The following is a 17,120-nucleotide window of genomic DNA, read 5'->3' as shown; positions in this document are numbered from 1 at the left end:
CGTGACTCCCTTGCGTCGGAGCAATGCCGAGTCAGCGAACACCTCACAAAGGCAATTTCGGCCGGCTGCCGGGCTAGATCTCGGCGTGGTCATACATTCCATGCTTCTACATTGCAGTACTGAAAAGCAATGAAACGAACTGCAAGCATAAATATCCGATTTAACTCGTTCTCGAATTTCTACAGTACATATAGATATCAGTCATTAAATAACTAACGGCTCCTTAACTCAGGAACAATTGGTGAATCCCCTATCCCAGCCTCGGCCTAGCCTAGAACGGAAGACAGGGATCAGCTTGGTCGTCATCTCAGTTACCAATCTCTCCAATCAACTATGACTTTCAGCCATTCAAATAGCCTTTGATAATCCGACTATCTGACTTTCCCACTAGCCAACGCCTGAACTGAGAATTTAGTAGTAAGCTAGCCACCAACTCTATCTTGGAGATTCCCCAGGTAACGCGCTCTAGGGAAGGTAAGAAACTCTCAACAGACTGTGGAAAAAAAAAACCTTCGGATGTGGCTGGTATGTAGTTGAAGATCATGCAAGGCCTACATGTTAACTATGTTGGTACGATTTGTCCCAAGCATTTGGTTCTTTGACCTGCATTCTTCCCCTGCATTCATGGAAAGTTCCACACTTTGGCTCCAGGGACTGCTGGATTGGTCATTCCTTGCTCTTCTTATATTTTAAGATATACCTTTAAGCAGTAATGTTATCGACCCCCTACCCTGGGTGAGATGCTCCAAATAGTATACAGCGTCGTGTATGCGCGAAAGGCGCGATCGGCACGAACACGGTAGAATTTCCCCATACTCACTTGATTCAACAGTTGATAAGGCTCGGCACAAAGTATTAGTACTAGCTACCACCATAATTAATAGAAGCATACCAAGGCTACTACGTACTACACCAGTACCAGTTGCTCACACTGCAGAATTACTATCAAGGTATCCTAGAACTATACTGTTGTAGCGATGGACTATCTAAGAGTTGCAGTCTCGTACAAGACGTGCACCAGCCCACGCATACAAATAATTGTGCTGGTACCAATTCACGCTGAAGGATCAAACCGTTAGTAAAGCCTTCAGATACTTGTAATTCTGATATCACTTACAAAGTGTTCCTGCCTGCAATTCGGGGAAGGGTTGCCCAGGACCCGCCCTGAATGATGTTGTGTTTTCCATCGAAGAAATCAGCTGGGATTTAATTAGCAATCGATGCAAACTCAAAAGATGTAGACTATATATCTTACTGGTATATCCTGGATATATCTCCATGGAATGGAAGCCCTCATGAGGCGCCAGCGGGGTGCTTGTCCATTCCCAAACACCGCCCATTTCGCCATGGCCAGCGAGTTTGTCTCCTTGTGGTGTAACTGGAATAGGATGCCAGTTTTTAAAGCCTACATTGCAGCCAGTGAGGTCGCGGAAAACGGATGGCTGTTCCGGCACCGAAGATTCATGTGTTCCGTTGCAATGTGCTCCGTTGCTGCGGATTCGTATTAGCGATGATACTCCATTGGATGGTTGATACAACTTACCTGTGACCATTGGCCTGCTCCTGATTTTTCTCGCGAAGCTTGTCCGAGTACATATAAATACTTTTGGTCTCCTCAAATGTGGGAATACGGCATCCCGCCCACTTGGCATAACTTGCGAACTCATCGTAAGAGGCGATTAAAGGCCAATCCTGCGCAAGTCTAAGAGGGACAGGGCCAAATACAGTACGGACTCCAATATCCTCAAACTGGAATTGGGGAGCCGAAGAGCTTCCCCCGCCATTTGAAGAGGTGATGCCTTGAGAGATAGGATATTCTTTTCCCGAAGGAGTGCACACCCAGGAAGCAGGCAGCGCCTGAAGACGCAGAGCTCGTAAGTATTGAGCGTATTCACCATTGGTAATTGGCCGAGCCTGTGCTTCAAAAGAATGCACGGAGACTGTTCTCTGCGGCTTCTCGTTATCCCATCCAAAGGATTCCCGAGGTAAGCTTCCATCATTGGAGTCATCGAGCCCAACCTGAAGTGTTTGCTTTGGAATGTGGAACCACCGGTTTGGCTTTGCGTTCTTTTGTGCATCTTGAGCCAACTGTACAAAATTAGGAGGTGTCACTCCGACAGGTGGTAGTGTCCTGTCACTTTGAAGTAGCATGTAGAGAAAAGTCTCTAGATGCATCGCTTCATGTTCGAATCCTATCCAGAGAGCTTCCGCAACATCGCGATTTAGATTTGTTCCCTTTTTTAGAAGAGAACGCGCTCGGTTCCGCACCCTCTCCTGGTAGTCGATTATCTCATCTAGAGGGGGCCATTCGTCAGGTATCTCACTGTGAGAATGGCATTGCTCTGGATCTTCAACATCGGGATCGACGCCACGCTCAAAAATTTGTTGGTAATACTTTGGGTGGGTGGGCTTGTCCCGTAGAGCACGCGTTAGATGTATGTCTTTTGTATATTAGTACTCATGGGAATAGCGGAATGGGATTAAGATAGGGCCAAACGAACCAAAAAAAGTTGGGATATGGCCAAGGTAGAAAATTAACGCATTTCGAAGCTTGATTGGTTGAGTGAGGAGATCCTCTCGTGGAATCATAGATTTTGTAGCTACATCCCAAGCAGTCCATAGTGACTGGAAATCTCGTTCACTTGGTGTTGATTGCGAGGCATATTGGGATGGTCGTGTCGGCCTATCTAGAGAAGCAGGCGACAAAAGATGAAGATCTGGGGTTTATTGTCAGTTAATGAACGATTTTCAATTCTCAACAAAATTGAAACAATTGCTGGAACATACGATAACTATTGTCACGGTTCCCAAACTCGACTTGAGAAATCAGTCCCGAGTGTCGATACAGCTGATCACGTTCATCGCGATCATACTTGTAGGCCTCCTCGAATAAAAGCTTCGTACCCTTCCGAATCGTGGTGTCATTGATAGTCACATCAACTATAGGCGAGTAGTATGCTTGATGCCGCCCTTCACGTTCGTCATATCCCGTTAGAATTTCCCATTCGTGAGGCTTGAAAGCCTGGTAGCCCAGGACCGCATTTGCGTGTACTAGTCCATTCTCATAGAACTGGCGGGTAATGCCTTCAGAGTCATTATATGCCTTGAATACCCTTTCTGGGTTTTTACAAGCGTCAAGGCCAATCAATAAAAAGTCCGACGGTTTCATAATCTTTGACCAGTTGCCAAGAAAGTCTCCAGCGGCCTCACGAGGAAAGTTTCCCAACGAAGACCCCATCGACAAGACAACTGTTGGCCTCGAGGAAGATTCAGACTTCTGAAGCCAAACAAGAGCATCGTCATAAGTACCATGGAGACCATGAAGACCAACATAAGTGAAGCTTTCTGGTGTGATTTCCGAGAAGGTCCGCTGTAGCTCACCCAAGGACAAGTCTAATGCATAATAATCCACGCGCTTTTCCACACGCTCGCACTCTCGAAGGAGAATTTCGATCTTTCTCAAATTTCTGGAACAAGGGTTAGAAAGGTGCCTCGAGAAAGAAAACCCATCGTGAATAGTTCTCAGAACTACAAATCCGATGTACAACAAGGGAAACAGACCCGCTACCAAGCTCCACCAATTGTGCATTCTCTGGAATTCGCTCCACAATACGCTTTGCATGGGTTGTCAAAATGTCGATTTCGGCATTGGTCAGGTAATACTCGTTCAGGTAGGTGATCTTTTCAAATAACTTGAGTCCCTTGGTATCGTAGAGAAGTAGGGTAGGGAATGAAGGGTCTTGGCCCTTTGGCGGGTTCAAGCTTCTCTGTAACTCGTCCGTAAGAGAGAACTCTATACTGTCTTGGTGAATATCGACAATATCGACGCAATCGACATTGGTGATTGCTGATGGAGACATCTTGCCGTCGGGATGTGCGGAGGAAACAAATAGTGTATAACCTCAACAGTGCAAAGAGGAGGTGAACTGGGAGGAGAAAAAAAAAGAAATAATTAAGATCGAGAAGGGGAGAAGTACTGGTTTTATGGAAGCGCTAGAGTCTACCCAGGTTACCTCGGACCCTGCTTATACATAGAAGCTGAAAACTCTATGACGAAACACCCAACAGGAAACAGACACGGGATATGTAACTATGGGAACAGGAAGGTCGAACAAACGGAACAAAACCAAGACGAACATGCAAAATACACTTCCTGCATCGAACTAGCTCAAGGAAAGCTTCCGCAGTAAAGCCCGATTTGGCCCGCGAGGACCGGTTTTGACTTATGGAATGTGTTTGCACCAGGAACCCCGCAAGTCTAGATCGCAGATCAGCCAATTTACCACTCGTATTATATTATCAGATTTGGTGTTGAGTCACCCGCAGGCTGCCGGTCTGACGTCGAGTGATTCCACTTTCTGTTTGCATTGCCTGTCGTTGCACCACTTGCGGCGCGTCACGGCAATGGAAGATGTGGGGAGGACGACGCGCTGAGGTCATAGCGGAATTTGCACCGTTTGCAGGTTTTGCTTTCTTTTTTTGGATGTTTCCAGAGTTTGCATCGAGCTTGTTCTTTATTCCAGTCAGATTAGTATTTGTGTACAAGTAATCCAAAAATTCGCTAGTAGGTTCTTTATTGTTTCGGATTGAGGATGAACAATCCGGAAATCTTATCCTTCCACCCTCGCCGAAAATAATCAACGCCAAGGACATGATGCAGCCTTTTGCATGAATGTAATAGTTACTAGTAGAACATACAGTATGTACAGCATTATTTTTGAAACCGCGCATTAGAATGCCCTTAAGTTATGGGAGGGGTAGCACAGCATGAATAATAATTACAGTGGTTTCTCAAATAATACATTGAATAACTGTACCTACTCCAGCAGGTCTGTTTAAGCGCAATGTAGCTTGTAATCTTGATAGTACATATAATGCCTTATATATCGGGCAGAATATTTTATAGATCATCTTCCCGTTGACGAGCTTTCTCCTTGGATGTGTACCCTCCTCTTCTCTCTTTCAACGGCCTCCTCGATCTTTTCACCATCCCCAGGGATACTGTCCCGTGAAACCGTTCTTAGACCTTTTATTTTAGGTTGAGACCTTTGCCTTCCATTCTTTTCGGGCGTGGATCGTCCGAAACTTGTCCTACGACTTCTGTTGGCATCCTCATGATCAAGACTCCTCCTAGTCTTGATTCAATCTGCGATTGTCTCCTTCCCTGCCTTGGTTTCCCCGTTGAGCTTCGCAATTACCGAGTTTGGGTGGACAGACTCATTTTTCTTAAGATATACACCGACCGCCCTCCTTAAGGGTGACTTTGTAGATGAAATTTTGTCCCGTAAACAACCATATCCTGTCATTTGCGCGACATGGCCCCTTCTCCAAATTGAAGATAATATCGCCTGGCGTATTAATTTTTCCAAGCAATGTCCCAGTTTCGGGATCAACAACATCCACTCCCCCGAAGACTGCCACCAGGACATATCCGCTTCGCGAGACTTGGAGCCCATCAGGCCAGCCATTCTCTGTATGATGAATGAGGCGAGGATTGCTCAAAAGAGATCTGTTCACATCGAACGCCCAGACATTTCTCAAACTAGCTGCATGATGCTCCATAGGCTTGCCGGACGTCGAGTTTGAGTCTGCAATGTAAAGTGTTGCACCATCCGGTGAAAAAGCAAGGCCGTTAGGCATTAGAACAACATTATTGGAGACAACGTTCAAAGCTTTTGTTTTCATGTTGAAGAAGTAAACCCCCGTAGGGATTTCAGGAGGTTGCACTGTAGGGAATCCCTGGTACCAACCATACGGAGGATCTGTGAACCAAATATTTGACTCAGCATCAAAGACAAGATCATTAGGGCTGTTCAGATGTCGACCGCGGAAATTATTCACGACTGGCGTTGCTGTACCATTTCTAGGATGAAGACGCCAGATCCCACGGGCTGAGCCACCATTCGTAGTTAGATATACTTGTCCTTGGTGATATCGAGCTCCATTGACATTAGGCAAAGGCGGCGTCGTTTCGACCTTGCGAGTCTTCGAAAATCGTTGAGTCAGCATCATGTCAAAATTGCCTTGGGTCGGTTGTGCAAACAGATACATACCTGGAGTGTATCTACCTCGATAGCCCAAAGCCACCCAGTAGCTTTTGTATCGGAGAAAAATAGCTCGTTGGTTTCAGGTACATATGCAGGGGCTTCGTGAACCGTGGGAGCTTCGCCCTCGAAGGACTGGATCCGTTCAAGCTTCGCATCTGGTCCAATAACATCCAGGAAGAGCGCATCCCACGCAATGAAATCCGAGGATTTGGTTACGTCCAACGAGTCTTGAAAGGTCTGGTCGTCTGACTTGATATCATAGAATGATGTCTCTGGAATTCGGTCAGTTTCAACATAGCTGAATCGATGTAAGTACTGACTGATCTCCCCAGCTTCCCACTCCCCAGGAATCACTGCAAGATTGTCCCTGACCCAAGAGAGAGAAACTTGTTCAAACCCAGCAGGGGGCTTGTTTAGAAATCGGTTTCCATCATTGAGTGCGACTGCCTTGTGCACTATAGCAGGTTGTTGATTCAGTCCCAGATAATTGAGGGGAGAGGAGAATGCATCTCCCAGCCCTAGTGTAGACAGAAATGGAACAGCGTCAAGATTCATTGAAATATCTACCACAATATTGTTTGATTATGAGCTTAGTCGCTCTTCCCAATTCAGTCCACCTATAAATATAATAAGTACGCAAACGAACGCGCTGTTTGTGTGCGGAGGGGGAAGATCCACCTAGCGGATAATTCCCCGGAGATCAGCTGCGGATTCATCCGTTTAGCCGAAAGGGTTTTCAAGAATTGGCATACTATTTAGTTCCTCGTATGACTCTAAAACAATATGTGCCTGACCAGCTAAAAGTTTTCAGTCTCAAGCACTACTCGCAGCGGTGGGAGTTGGCACCCTCCTTTATGAACTTACCTCTATACTGTACAACGCCACATCCCTAAGCAGAAAATAAACTTGGAGTCTCGCCATGAGTAAAAGTACACAATATACAGTTTGCATATCTTCTCAATTCTGGCCGGTATTCCGGTATTTTATTTATTGGATTAGTATATCTCAACATCTCTCCAAGTAAAGCCCATCTCGGTGGATACTCGAAAATGAGCGCCAAAAAAAGTCCGAATGGAATAGTTGCTCTTGGGGCTGGTATTAAGCCCAGGTAGTCCGCACGAATACCTTCAATTATTGCTCAACAACTAGCTTATTGCTTTGCCGGCTATTTTCGGTACAAGCCACGCAAACTGTGAAGACTGATCTGCGGGAAAAAAAATCTATTGAATTTTGAACGGCTTAAGACTTGCGCGCCGATATGACATTAAATACAAAGGATATCAATGTTATGAAGATTATTACAAAAGGAAAGATCGGAATCTCTCACATGCCTAGAAGTGAGGAGCATTGAGGAACAGACCCATCAGGCAACCGGCCAGAGTTCCGGCAATGGGAATGGTCATGATCCAAGCAAGCAGCAGAAGTCCGACACGCTGGAAGTTGACTGCCCTGAGGGTACCATTGCAGAGACCCACGCCAACGGTGGCACCGGTGATACACATGGAGGTAGAGACGGGGAGGGAGTATTGAGAGAAGACAAGGACGGTAATGGCAGCACCCATTTCCATGGAGGAACCACGGCTGGGAGAGTGGTAGGTGATCTTGTTACCCATGACTATAAACGGCTGTTAGTGGTTGTTTTATTTTTACCCCATTATCAGGAAATGGAAGATCTAACTCACCCTTCATGATGTTGTAACCGTAGGTGCAAAGACCTAGGGAAATGCAAATAGCAAGGACGGCCAATTGCCAGACGGGAACAGCCGCCTTGGAAGCGGCAGTCTCACCAGTCGACCAGGCAGCGTAGATGGCAGCCCAGGGACCGACCGAGTTACCAATATCATTGGCACCGTGGGCGAAAGAGGCAGTGCAAGCAGTGAGGACTTGAACGAAAGAGTAGGTGTGCTCAACCTCATTGGGATACTTCTCCGCGGCTGCGTAGACACGCTTCATACGCTCACCTTCGGGAGTGCCAGCAATACCAGATTGAGCGGTGTGAATATCGTAGTGAACACCGTACAGAAGACCGCAGACAATCATCGGGGGGATGCGTTTGAAGAATGTCAACATGTTGCGGATCTCGTAAATCTCACCAGCGCCCATAGGGTTGTCGCGGAGGAAGCGCATGGCCCAGCCCAGAGGTCCACGGCTCTGCAGAAGTTTTTGACGGTGACGCTCCTCAGACTGAGTCATGATCTCCTTGTAGCTGAGTTGAGCAGTTTCAGAGGCGACGAGCTTCTTCTCCTTGTCGCTAGTGTGAGGGTGCTTGTCATTCTCGTCGATGGAACCGGCGTGGGTGGAGGTCTCATCGTCCTCATCGTCCTGAACAACGGCATAATTGGGAACCTTGGCGGTCTCACCGTTGGTAGGAACAGGGCGATTGAGCAGCAGAGGACCCATGATAAACATCCACCACTTAACCGAGTGATCTTTGTTTAGAATGCGAGCCTTGATGAATGGCACGAAGAAGATGATAGACAGGAGGCAGACACCAAATCCGCAGCCCAGAGTCACTGCAACAATGTACCAAGCAGGCTTCTTGCTCAAGCCCAGGTTTGGCGAACCCTTGTAAACAATGGACAGGGTACAAATAGTAGCAGCGATGAGGAACCAAAAGGGAGAACTGTAAACAGCCCAAGGAACAGGGTTCTTGCGCATATGAACGATAACCTTGATCAGGGTAAAGATGATGGCTCCAAAGCAGCCCGAGATGACAGGAGCCATACCAAGACCAGCGAAAATGGCACCGAGACCCTTACCCTTATTCCAACCCCACTGAACCTCCGAGGCACCGACAGTTGCAACGCCAACACCAGCGACAGCCGAGATAAGGGAGTAGGTTGAAGAGACGTGTGCGGAGTGCTTTGTGCACCACATGACCCAAGACGAAGCGGCTGCCAGGGCAATGGTGAATGCCATCATTTGGACACCGGCATTGCCTTCAAAAGACGAGTTTGGAATGATACCGTTCTTGATGGTCTCTGCTGTTCGAGAACCGACTGTCACTGCACCCAAGAACTCGAAGATAGTACCGAGGACCATAGCCTGTCTATAGGAGACGGAGCGGGAGGAAACACTAGTAGCCCAGGAGTTTGCAACATCGTCTATAAAGTGATGAAAACAGAGTTGTCAGTATCAAATTCAGATATAGCCATGCATGAATAATATTAAGGTATGCTTTATTAGGGCTGCATACTGGCACCGTTGTTGTATGCATCGAGAAAGGCAAACAGAGTGCCGATGGCAAAGATGTAGTCGTACTGATGGAGATACATCTTGGCTGAGAGGCTCGCAATGGCCAAGAAGTTTGAATTGATTAACAGTGAACAGTACGGAAATCCAACCAGAGAGGCGCAGATGGAAGGGTTTTATGTAGAACCGATCATCGTAGTCCCAGAGTGACCTGCTCGATGTTCGGCGATGAACGGCCCCAAGGCGTAACGCATGTTGCCACAAGCTCCTCCAGTCAAACAGGCCATCTCAAAGTGTATCAGCAACACGTGCAGAGGTGACTCGCGATATTGGCCTCGAGAGCATCGTTTGCGGATATCTTGGCAGCGTTCTAGCGTTCTAGTGTCGAAGGTCGAGAGGCTCGGTGGCGCGTGAACCAAGGTTACAATCACGCAATGAGAAGGCAGCCAAGCCGCGAACAAGAAAAGTCTCCTGGCCGGATGCGAAGAATTACTTCCATCGAAGCAAAATTGGCGACCTTGGCGTACCTTGGCGAAGCTGGGCGTCGTCGAGGGTTTTATACCTTCTAGGAGGGTCGACTGGGGAGATTTCCATGGATGCAGCGCGAATCTGGCAGAAAGTGGGGACTCATGGGGGAATTGAAGGATTTGATTGGTTCGGGGTGGATCTTGGCATGATCGGGGCCGCATGGACCACTACTTCCTATAAGATGGAGAGAACGATACACGTGGGGTGGAGAGTGTCCCAGAGTGGTGAATATCGACCATCTTTTTTAAATGAAAATGAAATGAAACAAGCCGTGCTCGTGTTTGACAAGAGACGGCTTGGATGGTCTGGGCTGTGCTTGACTGTGCTTGACTGTAAGCGATTCAATGAGTAAGGTTTAGCCATATACTGTACATACTTAGAGCGCATGTTATCTACTACGTATGTATAACTATTGTTGAAGGCGATTGGAAATATTGAAATGTTACATGAATACTGATCTCTGGCTGTAGTCGTATATACTAATTATTTTCCATGAATAGTTCGATTCAGAAGCCAGGTTAATGCCAGTAAGCAGTAAGTAGCGTGTAAGATTTGCTCTCTGGGAACGTTGCCCCATACCGTCTACCCCATCCACAGGCATGCGATACATTACCATAACTCGGAGAGTTCGACCCCCCAAGTCCACTGGGCAATTGCCATCGCCCCCACACTCATCAATACAGCCATTAACATGTTGACTCCATTGTTGTCCAGCCAGTCATGTCCACTCTCAATTCGACGACTCTCATGACCTTCCTCGTGCGCCCGCCCGGTCTCATTGCTACTTACAGACGTGCCCGTTACTCGGCTGCCCCGAAAACTGGCCGCGTTAGCCACGGTCTCGGTCTTTCCTAGCTGAGTGCCGCTGGTCGATTCCACTGATTCACTACGAGGCAACCCACTAGATTTGGTGGATCCTGGATGAATCAGGACCTGCGTAAATGTCAGAAATACACACGTGGCACACGCGACATCAAAATGGAAAGAAAAATATTAAAAAAGAAAAAAGGTAAGGAAAGGCAGAAGATACTCACTTTACGTCCACCACTACCTTCCACTACCTTGCCACTTCGCTTGTCGACCACGCTAGCTTGCAAAAGCCCTCCTAAAAGACTGTCTAACACACTTCCTAACAGACCCCAGAGGCTGAGTGTCACCGTCCACACCACTCGATCTTGAATGCCAAACTCGGAACAAAACGGCAAGAAAATCATAGAAGTGAAGGCAGCCGTGAATGCACCTAACAATCCAGCCGCGAGACCTGCTACTGTCACACCTCCGTTGGTGCCAGGAGGCACCTCGCGAAGGGTAAGTGAGGTAATCAAACGGGGCTTGGATTTTGAAAGAATGCCCAACTCAGAGGAGAAAGTATCAGCAGAGACCGCAACATAGTTTCTTTAACAAAGTTAGCCTGAGGTTCATAAGGGCCAAGTGGACGATCCTCAATACGAGAGGCGGCTGACATACGCAACGATTCCGACCATCAAGATATCCGCCGCGCTGCGACCAAGTGAGAAACAAGAGTCAACCGGCGTCCGGGAGATCACCACTGAATGTGCAATACTGAGGATAGTCGCCACTCCTGAATTTGCGATAACTTGAATATGGGTACGGGGTCCCTCCCCTCCTTCTGCCCCGGTCGCTGAGAGCGTCAGGCGTGCTTTGACATCATGTTTGACCTAGTAGTGAACGCGTATTGTCAGCATTCCTTTCCAATAGGCTTATCAGCCCGAGCCTACTATATATTCGAGAATCAAGCAGCTCGATCCAGCTCGATCATACCTTGGTGGCTTTCGTCCCTCCATAATAAAAGACCGCAAGCAACCAGAACGGCGTGGACCATGGGTGTAATGCGTGTGCAGTCGCTGACAGGCCAGCGACCAATAATCCGAGAGGTGTAAGTGACTTGCGAGACCAGGCACGGTAAACCAGGGCGGCGACAGCAAGAATCCCGATTAAAGGCTTCATTGTGGATGTGGGGAGTTGACGTGGGAAACATTCAGCTGGCTGACTAGCGCCGGAAGAGCTTGGGTGGGGCAATTTGTGGGCCTCAGGTTTGTCATGCGAGCGCGTATAGAAGCCACCTTGATGGATGATAGGTGATCATGCATGCATTTATATACAGTACTAATATAATAATAATTTAAATTTTATTGAAAGGAGAGAGCTTCTTAATTGTATTTTCAGATCTACTAGGCTGTGTGCTCGCTAACATTGAAGCATACCGGATAGTGTCCGGCACCCTTCGTGCTTAGAATATTTTCCTGGTAGGTTATGAACTGTGCAGCTGGTTGTATCTAGCAAAATCGTATATCCAAATCTCCTCATGCCATTCTTCCAAAGAGAAAAAGAAGAGAGAAAAGGAAACTATATCAATTTGCGTGCTGTTATGTTCCTCCAAATACATGTTGTTCTCTCCAAATTCTAGTGGGGTCAGTCCTTCTCCAATTTGGGGTTGAAACAAGTGACTTGCTTATTAACTATTTACGCCGATGAATAACTATAGAGCATATAACGTGCTCTACATTCATGAAGACTCGAATATCACCGACTAGTATACTACATTACACTATGCAAACGATCATACCCGCTCTCCCAACAGAAGTTTTACTCCTCATAGCTCGCCATCTGGGCCCGTGGGACTTGATTAATCTCGCCCGAGCAATCCCAGGCGTGGAACGGCTCTACAAGCCGAAGTATTGGCTGTCGATCAAAGATGATGACGACCTGGGAAATACGGTACTACATGTGGCTGCCCGAAATGGTTTAATCGATATCATCGAATCGCTGCTCTCCAAGGATTTCGATCTTGCCGTACGAAACAGTCAAGGATACACTGCTCTTCATTACGCGTGTGAGGTTGGCCAATATAACATTGCATGTTTACTCCTTGATTCTGGTATGGACCCTAATCTTCCCACTTTGAGTGGGATGAGACCATTGCATTTGGCTGTTCATTACCGGAATGTACGACTAGTCCAACTTTTGTTAGAACATGAGGCCGATACTTTGGCTCTAACGGAGGGGAAATATTCCATTCTTCACTGGTCTGTCTCTAGTCAAGATACAGAAGTCACCAAGCTGTTGCTTGCCAACATGGCAGACTCCACAAAGGAAGATATATTTGGGCGTACCCCATTACATTGGGCGGCAGCAGATGGAAACATGCTGATGGTCATGTTATTATTGTCGGCAGGTTCAAGTACGCTCTCTATTGACCACGATGGGAAAAGTCCTGCCGATGCTGCAGAGGATCATGGATTTTTATCGGTAGCAGAGTACATTAGGAGCTTTAGCCAACCCAAAAGACCCTTATTGCCTCTTCAAGACATTTTGAGCTTACTCGAGAGAATTATGAGCTGGCTATGAAGAGGGCCCAGTATGAGTGTATATCTAGGCTTCATGAACAAGTCAAAATGTATGAATTTATGTACAATAGTGTTCCCAAGTTCCCATTACAAATGAAAAGCGCTATTATTCTCATTCGGCTCGCAGAATCGCCACAGACCAGCCTTGACAGCTGCATCTCGTACAGAACTGAGCTCCTCATCACGCACGGCACGATTGATCTCTCCATATCTTGTTTCTTCCCTTGTATCTTCACCCCCGTTGCCCTTCCGTACACGCCTGGTCACTCGTCTCTTCTTTCCGACATGTGCATCCGGGTGGTACTGCTCCATGATGTGCACATACAGGTCCTTGGACAGATTCTCTCCGAGCCACCGCATGATTTCTTTACCTTCGTCCTCTTTTCCAGGCATTACCAAGTGTCGTAATAGGACACCCCTTTTCGCAATGCCGTCTGATGTAAATGAGAGATCGCCAACCTGCCGATGCATCTCCTTTATGCTTTCCATTGCAGTAGGGGCATAATCTTCTGCCTTGAGAAGCCGTTTAGATGTACTGCTATTCCACACTTTAAAGTCTGCTAGATATATATCGACTAGCCCATCGAGAAGCTTCAATGATTCAAGTGAATCAAAGGATGAAGTGTTGTAAATGATCGGTACCCGCAGACCCATGTCCCGAGCCGTCAAGATAGATAATGCGACTTGTGGAACGACATGCTCAGGCGTTACCAGATTGATATTATGCACATTCCCAATTTGCTGAAGTTTGATGTACCATTCGGCGAGCTCTTCGGGGGTAAGGTCAAACCCATTGCGCTTATGAGATATGTCCTAGGTATTATCAGCCTCAGCTATACTGCACAAAGAAGAGTGCTAGGAAGTCGTACATGATTCTGGCAGAATACACAGCGTAGATTACACCCTGAAAAGAAGACAGATCCACTGCCGTGGAATCCCTGAATACATGGCTCTTCTCCGCGATGGGGTGCAATTACGTTGACCTTAGCCGTCTCCGCACCGATCATGCACATCCCCGTGGTTTCGTATCGATTCACTCCACATTTCCGCGGGCAAAGATTACATTCTCGCAGATGTGCATAAGCATGAGATCTTTTCTTGGCTGAGTCGACGGATGTTAGAAGTTGGTATCTAGGGAGATAGTCATCCAGAAGGAAGGCCGAGGGTATTCCCAAGAACCGACGAGGAACTCGTGCAGGACCACGAAAGAGGAACGGCGAGGATTTGGAAAAAACGGATTGGGAAGATCGGGCGACCAAAATCATGATTTTTTTATCGCTTTCCCATTATGATCGCAAGATATTGGTGAGCTTTCAGAAAGTGAGTACTGTATTATCCACGAGTGCAAGTCGGGAATGGTTGGTGATCGGGTCTTTGGCGTATGACATCATACTTGTTGATTATGTCTAACATGTGATGATTGGCTGAAAATATTTTAAAAAGAAGAGCGCAAGATATTTACTCACTTAGCCATTCTATTATTGCGTTGAGAAGCAAATGAGAATGAAATAGCGAATAAGCTTGACGTATCGTACTTCATAAATCCCCGTCACGTCTATTCACCGAAAGTTGAAAGTTGAAGTAGAATATTCCTTTAGATAGATATCGCAACTATTTGTATCTCCCATCACTCGAACTGGGAAGTAAGCACGTTATTCGAGTGTTGATCAAATTGGTAGCCTTCTCAATTATATTAACAGGCTGGTAGCTATTATGCTATTTTATGAATTGTGTTTGAGTCAGCCTCCGTGATGCCCTTGAAGTTATCTACCCCGGGAATCTTGCTAGTGAAACGGGAGAGGATGCTCGAGGCAGCACGGTCGGTACGTGCAGGTCGAATGGGGCAGAAGGATGAGGGTAAACAACACCCCAACTAGGGCTAACTGCTGGCGCTCTCTCGAATAGGCTGGAACTCTTGTAATTGACTCTGGGTCCCCCTCTGGGTGATGCTAAAGATGCTATCTAAATGAATGTATATAAGCTCCCTTCCAAATTAGGCCAATTCCCTTACATAATCCTCCTACTGGCAGGCAGGCCGATACTCCCCCACTACACTAGTAAGCTTTTGTTTATCTTCGATGAAGTCGATTCCATCTGCCTCCAGCACAACGTTTGCATCATCTGCTTCCACAATACCCTTCGAGCCATCTATCTCGGGAATCATGCTAGTAGAGTTTTGTTTATCATTCATAGCGTTGACCCCATCTGCTTCCAGCACAACGTTTGCATAATCTGCCTCAGACAGATCCTTATCCTTCTTGGTAGTCGTGGTCATAGGCTGGGTGGCATCCATCTCCCGTGGCTTCATGCCAGAGCGGTCAATACATCGATTTTTGATTCCGGCTTCGATCTCTTCGGAAGAGGATTCCGACCCCGGAAATTTCCAATAACATAAGGCTAGGCCGAAGAAACTACCCAGAACAAAGATAAAACGCAGAACCTCCTGGACGGCCTGTCCACCTTTGGATGCAGTCGCTGAAAGGGAGGTTCCCGAAGATGTTTCACCATTGTCGGCATATCCTTCATTATCAAGAAACCTCTTGTACGATAGAATATCCCAAATAAAGAATAGAAAATTCGTAGCGAGGAAAAACCCACTTGCCGCGATGAAGAAATACATCGACATCTGTGATAATAACGTCAGTGATGTGCAGATTAAGTAGTGGGCAGATTTTTCCCGATTTGTGAATCACGACAACGGCCACGACACCTTGGGACATACTTTAATTCTTGCACCGCATAAATTTCGCGAAGCCATGATTCCCAGATAGCAAACCGAGCCCGCAATCTCCCATGCAGCTAGCCAGAAGAGTATGCAGCGGGAACAGTCTATTTTTGCCCATTTCTCACTCTGTGTATAGTATGCATACTCATCATGAACCAAGGAGTTTTCGCAAAGAATAAACCAGCTCCAGTCAACGATCACAAGTGCGGAAAAGAGACCGACGAAAAGCCAATGCACGTATTTTGTGACGAGGAAGGTCTTTGTGTCTGCTTTGACGATTCGGCATCTAAATAAATGAATGACTGCATAGAAGACAAAGAATAATAGACACAGTGAGACTTGTTCGAAAATATTCGCAAGGATCAAAGTGATGTAATTGTACAGTGTGACCGTGGCAGCATGAAGGTTCAACATGGAAGAAACAAATCGATTGACCATAGCCCTGTAGTAAGTATTATAAACAATGTCTTCAATTATTTATTGGACATAGAATCGGAGACTTACGCCGCCATAGAAAAGGCAGCTACCAAAGTAGCAATGAGCGGCAGAGGCCTGAGGGCATCCCTTCGTGATCTTCTCAAGAGAAACACAGCGAGAGAAAGAATGAGCAGTCCGGCAAGTAACAGGAATACAAAGGCTGCCTGAACAGCTTCAAGGCTTATATACTCGCCACGTAGAGTAGCAAAATGCACAGTAGAATCCCAATTGTCATCGCCCCATTTGCCAGGGCCGTATTTCTCTTCCAACTTGGTTCTTGACATTATAACTCATGCCAAGCTACCTCAGAGTAGCTGGCATTAATCTGACCGATAGAGTGCAGAAAACAAAAATTGAGGACAAGCCGAAAAAGCGGCGGGCCAGGAGAAAATGCCTCCTTGCACTCCTAAGAAACTAATACTATCTTGTCGTAGAGCGTGGGGGCCATGCAATGTGTCGACACTGTGTTGTCCACTCATTTCTGCTCCACTTGATCGGCATTATTGTCTCGACGCAAATTGTCGGAATAGTGCCAGGGATAGATGTTTTTTTCTCTTTTTCTTCTGAAGATAGTCCAAGCTAATTTATATGGCAGTGGTTAGCGGGCTTTTTAGAGTAGTTTCAGCCCAACCAACTTGAAAAGCTTGGCTTCTTCAGGTCTACTCTTAGTTTCAGCCCCCAAATACGAGGCCGCCCAATCAGAATTTGGGAAACCATTGACCTGTCAACAAATACTCTGACGCCAAGCGTGCTTGAGGGTTTAACAAGAGACTATCTAGGTCA

General features: G+C 46.7%; 7 protein-coding genes across 7 annotated transcripts; 1 reads left to right on the top strand and 6 right to left on the bottom strand.

The window, feature by feature from the left end:
* Positions 1-986: 986 nt before the first annotated feature.
* Positions 987-3,860, bottom strand: N7469_007252 (DUF323 domain protein; the record flags this gene model as incomplete). Its single annotated transcript, XM_056646170.1, has 7 exons — positions 987-1,059; positions 1,118-1,199; positions 1,256-1,491; positions 1,544-2,441; positions 2,502-2,717; positions 2,788-3,467; positions 3,562-3,860. 7 exons carry the CDS (start codon positions 3,858-3,860, stop codon positions 987-989), a joined length of 2,484 nt encoding a protein of 827 aa, XP_056499611.1.
* Positions 3,861-5,226: 1,366 nt separating this feature from the next.
* N7469_007251 (SMP-30/gluconolactonase/LRE family protein) lies at positions 5,227-6,602 on the bottom strand (the record flags this gene model as incomplete). The annotated part of the gene is made up of 3 exons (XM_056646169.1): positions 5,227-5,985; positions 6,054-6,319; positions 6,368-6,602. 3 exons carry the CDS (start codon positions 6,600-6,602, stop codon positions 5,227-5,229), a joined length of 1,260 nt encoding a protein of 419 aa, XP_056499610.1.
* Positions 6,603-7,378: 776 nt separating this feature from the next.
* Positions 7,379-9,322, bottom strand: N7469_007250 (inorganic phosphate transporter; the record flags this gene model as incomplete). Its single annotated transcript, XM_056646168.1, has 3 exons — positions 7,379-7,662; positions 7,730-9,151; positions 9,244-9,322. The coding sequence occupies 3 exons, from the start codon at positions 9,320-9,322 to the stop codon at positions 7,379-7,381; spliced, it is 1,785 nt and encodes a 594-aa protein (XP_056499609.1).
* A 1,054-nt stretch (positions 9,323-10,376) lies between these two features.
* N7469_007249 (DUF92 domain-containing protein) lies at positions 10,377-11,735 on the bottom strand (the record flags this gene model as incomplete). Its single annotated transcript, XM_056646167.1, has 4 exons — positions 10,377-10,700; positions 10,802-11,162; positions 11,235-11,446; positions 11,550-11,735. The coding sequence occupies 4 exons, from the start codon at positions 11,733-11,735 to the stop codon at positions 10,377-10,379; spliced, it is 1,083 nt and encodes a 360-aa protein (XP_056499608.1).
* A 603-nt stretch (positions 11,736-12,338) lies between these two features.
* Positions 12,339-13,136, top strand: N7469_007248 (ankyrin repeat domain-containing protein; the record flags this gene model as incomplete). The annotated part of the gene is made up of 1 exon (XM_056646166.1): positions 12,339-13,136. The coding sequence occupies one exon, from the start codon at positions 12,339-12,341 to the stop codon at positions 13,134-13,136; it is 798 nt and encodes a 265-aa protein (XP_056499607.1).
* An 86-nt stretch (positions 13,137-13,222) lies between these two features.
* N7469_007247 (putative pyruvate formate lyase activating enzyme) lies at positions 13,223-14,400 on the bottom strand (the record flags this gene model as incomplete). Its single annotated transcript, XM_056646165.1, has 2 exons — positions 13,223-13,948; positions 14,005-14,400. The coding sequence occupies 2 exons, from the start codon at positions 14,398-14,400 to the stop codon at positions 13,223-13,225; spliced, it is 1,122 nt and encodes a 373-aa protein (XP_056499606.1).
* Positions 14,401-14,828: 428 nt separating this feature from the next.
* On the bottom strand, positions 14,829-16,621 carry N7469_007246 (uncharacterized protein; the record flags this gene model as incomplete). Its single annotated transcript, XM_056646164.1, has 4 exons — positions 14,829-14,843; positions 15,246-15,761; positions 15,858-16,302; positions 16,365-16,621. 4 exons carry the CDS (start codon positions 16,619-16,621, stop codon positions 14,829-14,831), a joined length of 1,233 nt encoding a protein of 410 aa, XP_056499605.1.
* Between the last annotated feature and the right edge of the window lie 499 nt (positions 16,622-17,120).

The sequence above is a fragment of the Penicillium citrinum genome (genome assembly GCF_028827155.1).
Source record: "Penicillium citrinum strain IBT 23319 chromosome Unknown utg000006l:1.0-3011923.0:1.0-3012962.0, whole genome shotgun sequence".
NCBI classification, from domain to species: Eukaryota; Fungi; Ascomycota; class Eurotiomycetes; order Eurotiales; family Aspergillaceae; genus Penicillium; species Penicillium citrinum.
Note: the sequence above shows the minus strand (reverse complement) of the source record. Positions and strands in the feature narration are given on the sequence as shown.